This window comes from Dendroctonus ponderosae, unplaced genomic scaffold (assembly GCF_020466585.1).
Source record: "Dendroctonus ponderosae isolate FM_Combo_2020 unplaced genomic scaffold, Dpon_F_20191213v2 Dpon_F_20191213_6, whole genome shotgun sequence".
Lineage (NCBI taxonomy): Eukaryota > Metazoa > Arthropoda > Insecta > Coleoptera > Curculionidae > Dendroctonus > Dendroctonus ponderosae.
This window is the reverse complement of record NW_026018814.1, coordinates 6,393,818-6,400,761: the sequence shown is the minus strand read 5'-3', so window position 1 is coordinate 6,400,761 and position 6,944 is coordinate 6,393,818. Positions and strand designations below refer to the sequence as shown.

Genomic DNA, 6,944 nt, shown 5'->3' with positions numbered 1-6,944 from the left:
ATACAACATACTTTAATACCTGTACAATATTTGTTATACTGTATATTATTATTTTATTTTATTTGGTGAACTATAATGAGTTTAAAAAATCGGCTGAGGTATTTTTCCAAATACATATTTGTAAATTTTGTTCAAGCAGTCTTTTCCTTTTGGATGATCTAGTAGTTAAACTCGAAAAAAATTAATACTGTTTTAATTTGGAAAACTTGCACATTGCAAGTTTTCATTGCAATATTTGTAAAATTGTGATGCTTTCCTTTAGCTTATTTTTTTATATTTAATATTTAGTTTTGCGATTATTTTCACCGAAATGAACAGCTAACTAAAATTAAACAGCTTAAAAAATTTATAAGTTTAAATTAAATAATTATAACTAGAAAATTTCGAGTTTTCAGGAGTGGCAAAATAAATCCCGGTCTCTGGAATATCTTGAGCAGCACAAAGTTTAATAAATAAAGTTGCAATAATTAATGAGAAACTGTAGCTTTTATATTTAAATCCAAACACAGTTTTAATATTTATTTATGTTATTTTGTTTTAATACAAGTCTTACCATTTTGATATAACTCTTCCAACGGTTAAACACAAACTATTGAAAATTGAATGAGTTCTTACTTAAATTATTTTATTATTTATACGTCTTATCAGGCTAAATGAAGTGCCAGACTTTATTGGTGCTAAGTTCACGTTATTGATAGATAATACTTGAAGATATTTGTCTCAAATGGTCTTCACGGTGTAAACATCAAAGCATATTTGCGACATTAAAAAAATTTTTTTGTCAATTTTCTAATTATAAATATTTATTATACATTTCTCTAAATATTGGTTAATTGGTTTTTCCGCATAATACATTGTGCGGTCAAGTTTCTGGATCAAATTGCCTTTGTAAGAAAGGAAACTCATCTTGACGGCATTTGGTGCTTTATTTTGTTCTTTTTTTTTATTTCTTCATATATCTTCAGCGGTCTTYTTACAAATATTGCAGTAATTGTGTTTGCAATGCGACTATTTTTGTCCTTGTACTCGGGATGCTTGACATTAAGAAAACTGATGTAGTCGAAAGTAGGTTTAAATAAAATTAATTGAGAAGGCTCTCTAACATCAGTGATTTGAAAATATGTTGGCAGTTTGCACGGAAGGATTTTATCGAACGAATTACCCCGGAATTATTATAATTATTAGTAGTAAATATGTTTCACGCATGCCGCTGCAAATTTTGAGTTTATTATTAATATGTGTAGGCTCTTAAATGGGGCTGCGGCTGCCCTGCTTCGACTTAGTCAGATTTAATACGATTTTTCTGAGGGAAAGGTTAAGGAAAAAGAATTAAGAAAACATTCGTGTTATTGCAATAACTGCTTTCATAATTCCGCAAATACAAAGTTGCATTACACAATGTCAAAAGTTCAGTATTTAATTAGGTTTATCAATGTATGCAGTGATAACAGCAACGAAATATTTTGTCCATACATAAGAAGGGAATGTAAAAAAATTACATTTGTGATACTTAAAATACTTGTGAAAAATGTCATATTAGAATTACGGAACTTACCAATGTTAATAACTTACGATTCGATCAGCCATAATAATAAAATTGGTAATAATAACCACATAAATCAAACTAATTCCTCTTGAATGAATGAGTTAATATAGCTATATTTGTTGTTACTGTATTTCTTGATATAGTAAATATAATTATTTTTTTGTAAACATCTGTATTTTGAGTTATTAACTCAACTAACTTCAAAAATTATAATTCCTAAATAGTTCGGTAAACTAGGTGATTTATCCTTAGGGGTCTGTTAAGTAATGAAAGTGTTATATTTTCAAATATCTCTTCTTTATTCACAGTTCATTTCCTTCATAAACCTACATTAGATAAAAAGACGTCAGCATGTGTAAAGACATTGAACTAAATTCTAGTTTTAATAAATATTCTAATCCTATAAAATTCACAGTTACATACTATTAATAAACATAACTAGCACATAAAAAATAATATAAATTAAAGTTTCAGCTAAATCAGCAACTATTTTTAGATGCAACGTCTAGAAGGCGAATATTTCGAAAGAAGTCGTTTGCAATTTTTTGTACTTCTTCTTGGTTGGTAGTTATAGCTTTGTCTACTGTTACACCGATTTGGAGTTTATTATCATAACTGATAATTCCGAATGAAATGCCTGCAATAAACACATATATGTATAATGATAAATTCAACCTTGTTGACGATTTAATCCTTCAGTTAGCTAACAGTATTCAAGACTAAATGCATGTCTGATGGGATTAAAGGAAACAAAGCATGTCGTAATTTGTATTTATGAAGAAACACTTGCATTCAAGTGTTTACTCATAAATTTTCGCTATTTAATGTAAAATATTATTATTTTCGCTTACCAATTCCTTTGACATTGGGAGCTACAGGGACCACTTTTTCCAAAATGCATCCATCAAACATCTCGATTCTAGAACCACCTGGTATGTTGGTGAGCAGGAAAGTTTGAGCGTCGAATCCCAAATAATTGTCAATAAATTTAACTGGCACAAAACCCATTGCGTATCTGAGCAGCAAGGAGGAAATCTAAATAGACAATATAATTGTGAAGATATAATTCTAGTCAAGCCGATAATGGTGAAATGAATTACGAAAAATTTAGCTTATTGACAAAAAAATTAAAGTTTTAGAAAAAATGGCAATGAACAATTCCTATTGCGAAAGTGAGCAGCTAAACCAATTCCAGACTTACAAATATATTTTCATTCGACAATAAGTGTGTCGACAAAACAAACAAAAATGTTTCAAGTCCAAACTGTTAAACTATGAAAGCTTTTGCAAGAAACGAATGGGGATTTATTTGTAAAAAATGCTTCCATTTCGTTAATTTTCTATATGCAAAATGTAACAAAAATTAAATGTATGACGTCGATTTTTAACACAGTTTCCTWGTATTTGAGCAAATTGCATTAAAATGGKTTATTAATAAAGTTATAAATAAAGTTTCATACACATTTTTCGRTGTACAAAACACCTGTCTAYAAATCACCCTGTAMRTWAAATTATTTTTATTATAATTTAGGYTKATACATATATTAATTKGCAATGACTACATTAAAAAATATTGATTATSAGCGAAGGAAGGTCAGRTGATATTTATTGRCCWGCRAAATAATCTACAACTTATCATGTTGGATTTGAACTGAMAGCTGWAAATATTCTAAAAATTAAWWWTTTTKAACTWTTTTGGATAARTTAGCTACTGAACAGATCATGGACAGTGYGCCAGTACAAAAAACWAACATTTTTTGTTGGCAAATCTTTCATAATTCGCAATKTGCAAAAATTCGTTCTTTATAGAAAGATAAGATAATTATCCATTCGTAGTAAAAGACATCAGGAAATTCTGTCTGTTTAAAAAGACACAAAACTGATGCAAAATAGCCAACAAAAATTTTGGTTTTGAAAATACGCATCAGTCTAAACAATATAGAACTTATGTGCTCACTCCCGTACATGTCGACAAATGAATATCTTAGATTAGTTGGAATAGACACTAAGAGGCCCTCTAGAAGCAGATAACTTTATACTTACGATGGCATCGGTGTATTTTAACTGTTCGTTCATTGATGCTGTAACATTTCGTAAGAAATCCAATATATTGTTGGATGTATGGCATGGTAGCGAGTAGCAAAGACCAGCAGCTTTATTCTCTAATACGACAGGTTTAATTGGATCTATTGATGGGAAGTGCAGAAGTAATGCCATTACTCCAGATGTCTGTTCTGGTACAGGTAACTTGTTCTGAAATAAAAAAAACTGGGATAAGCTAATTGTTGTTAATTCAGTGCTTGAAAAAAAATTAAATCTTCAACAGCTCTACTTTATACTGGCATGTGCTTTAAGCATACATGTTTATGCATAATTATATCAAATAGAAATTAATCAACTCCAATCGAATTATTCTTCTTACCCTTTTTAAGTAATCCGTCATGCTCGCTGCTACTGCAGTGCTAATTACGCAAGTAAATTTCGATTTGGTTCGCTCTCTTATTTTCTTCACCATCATCAAACAATCCGATTCATCAGCCCAAACGGTAATTTTTTCGCCAGAGTAACTGGTACGGTGTAAGCCATTCACATCGTGTTCCCGCAACTGACCATTTCGAATGAGTCTTCCAAATGCAAAACACACAAGATCGAACGCAAAATGAATGGTTCTAATAATTTTTTTCTGAAATTATTAAACTGGGTTCGATTTCAAAGAACAATAATTAATTTAAAAATCTTACCACAAGTGTTGCAAGCGACTCGATTCCTGTTTTATGATGCTGATGGGCAATAGGTGGTTTTATTAATTTTTTAAATAATTCTTCGGTATAATTTTGGGCTGTACTGTCACCAAAGAGCCGAATAAACAGGGCAACCAGCGAGGTACCATCGGCGATGGAGTGATGAAATCGAGCTACTATTGGATAACAAAAGGAACCATCCTAAAAATAATACAACATGTGAATTCAATTTATAGAAGAGTTGAAATTGATATTCGAATTACACTTTTTACAAATGATTCGCCTGTATGGAAACACTTTTAAAATTAAGCCGCTGTTTATAGCTACAAAAAGCTGGCTAAAATGACGGTGAATAAAATTTCTAAATTGAACCAGAAATTTGTAAATATCTATGTTAAGCTTCATTTACAACATACACAAATTATCAGATAGGAAGCTGAGAGTACCAACTAAAGTTTAACCAATTATTACGTTTAATGTAATATAGTGCAAAGTTTCATGTAAGATTTTTCGGATGGTACCAACGAAATTCTAGTCTTTATTATGTTTAATGTTTGCAAGCTTAATTGTAGGCATTATATCCGTGACCGTTCATACGTTACATTAATGATCAGTTAAAGTCGTATAACATTATAAATGTATTAAATTACTATTAATTAGGGTATGCAACTCACCGAACTAAAATCTTCAAGCGGTTTCTCGCTAATATAGAAGTTCCACAATACAGCGTCATTGTTATCAATTTTAGTTTCAATGATTTCAGCAGTAGCTTTCTTCAAGTATTCTTCATTGAATTTTCCATTCTTTGGCAGCTTTAAAGATTGTACCACAGAATCTGGCTGGCAGCCATACTTCTTCCAGTAAGCATACCCTCCAAATGAGCACTTTGTCCCTGTTAATTTCGGATACGCGTCTGGATTACCAAATATCTAAAGAAAGTTTTTAAATGTACCTACATTTTTATAGTGCATTATGTTTTTCACTATTTAGGGCAAAATGCCCTTTGTTTGTTCAACCACATGATGAGTAATAAAAAGACATTAATACAAAGTTGTGGAATAATAGTAGATAGATCTGTTGAACAAGAATTCAAACCAAAAGGAAACTGTAGCGATTCTATTTTAATTATGCTTACGCTCTTCTTTAGACTATATTCTGGTATTGTCTGTTAGTTGTTGCAGATTATATTACATCGTATAACATTAATTGTTCCGCCTTTTTGCATAGATATATAGAAGCAAGTTGTTTACATTATTGTAGTGACTTGGCTTTTTATTTGCTAATATAAATTAAATTTGTAGATTTTACTAGATTGTTTTACCTGTTTCCTTATTACATTCTGCACGTTGCTTAAGAGATCAATTTCGCGTTTACTTTTAATATATAATACGGTGGTCAGATAAATAGATGTAACGTCAGTCCAAAAGAAAATCGTATCATTCAAGTTGAATAGGCCCCCATACAATTCGCCATGTATCATCCGTAGTTTTATATCAACTATTTTCCTATATACGGCGAAAATCGCCACCACAGGAAGTAAGACAATCCATCCCACAATATTTATGAACAAAGTCTTCAATAGGTTTAGTTGCGGTGATGTCTGAAATTAAAAAAAATATATTGTTATAGAAAAAATTCTGAAACCAAATACACGTTATTAAACGTGTGCTTAACTAACTGAATTACTTATCCGTTTGTTTAGTGTATATACAAATACAACATACTTTAATACCTGTACAATATTTGTTATACTGTATATTATTATTTTATTTTATTTGGTGAACTATAATGAGTTTAAAAAATCGGCTGAGGTATTTTTCCAAATACATATTTGTAAATTTTGTTCAAGCAGTCTTTTCCTTTTGGATGATCTAGTAGTTAAACTCGAAAAAAATTAATACTGTTTTAATTTGGAAAACTTGCACATTGCAAGTTTTCATTGCAATATTTGTAAAATTGTGATGCTTTCCTTTAGCTTATTTTTTTATATTTAATATTTAGTTTTGCGATTATTTTCACCGAAATGAACAGCTAACTAAAATTAAACAGCTTAAAAAATTTATAAGTTTAAATTAAATAATTATAACTAGAAAATTTCGAGTTTTCAGGAGTGGCAAAATAAATCCCGGTCTCTGGAATATCTTGAGCAGCACAAAGTTTAATAAATAAAGTTGCAATAATTAATGAGAAACTGTAGCTTTTATATTTAAATCCAAACACAGTTTTAATATTTATTTATGTTATTTTGTTTTAATACAAGTCTTACCATTTTGATATAACTCTTCCAACGGTTAAACACAAACTATTGAAAATTGAATGAGTTCTTACTTAAATTATTTTATTATTTATACGTCTTATCAGGCTAAATGAAGTGCCAGACTTTATTGGTGCTAAGTTCACGTTATTGATAGATAATACTTGAAGATATTTGTCTCAAATGGTCTTCACGGTGTAAACATCAAAGCATATTTGCGACATTAAAAAAATTTTTTTGTCAATTTTCTAATTATAAATATTTATTATACATTTCTCTAAATATTGGTTAATTGGTTTTTCCGCATAATACATTGTGCGGTCAAGTTTCTGGATCAAATTGCCTTTGTAAGAAAGGAAACTCATCTTGACGGCATTTGGTGCTTTATTTTGTTCTTTTTTTT

General features: G+C 29.9%; 1 protein-coding gene across 1 annotated transcript; it reads right to left on the bottom strand.

Moving 5' to 3' along the window:
• Window positions 1–1,826: 1,826 nt before the first annotated feature.
• Window positions 1,827–6,634, bottom strand: LOC109535044. The gene is made up of 8 exons (XM_048667644.1): window positions 6,554–6,634; window positions 5,609–5,887; window positions 4,962–5,216; window positions 4,288–4,488; window positions 3,969–4,229; window positions 3,590–3,799; window positions 2,398–2,581; window positions 1,827–2,183 (listed from the first exon to the last, which is right to left on the bottom strand). Exons 1-8 carry the CDS (start codon window positions 6,554–6,556, stop codon window positions 2,026–2,028), a joined length of 1,551 nt encoding a protein of 516 aa, XP_048523601.1. The 5' UTR covers window positions 6,557–6,634; the 3' UTR covers window positions 1,827–2,025.
• Between the last annotated feature and the right edge of the window lie 310 nt (window positions 6,635–6,944).

Coding starts and splice junctions, on each gene's coding strand:
- LOC109535044 (XM_048667644.1), bottom strand. Junction 4,489..4,961: donor CGCTTGAAGATTTTAGTTCG/GTGAGTTGCATA, acceptor TATTATTTTTAG/GATGGTTCCTTTTGTTATCC. Junction 2,184..2,397: donor TCCCAATGTCAAAGGAATTG/GTAAGCGAAAAT, acceptor TGTTTATTGCAG/GCATTTCATTCGGAATTATC.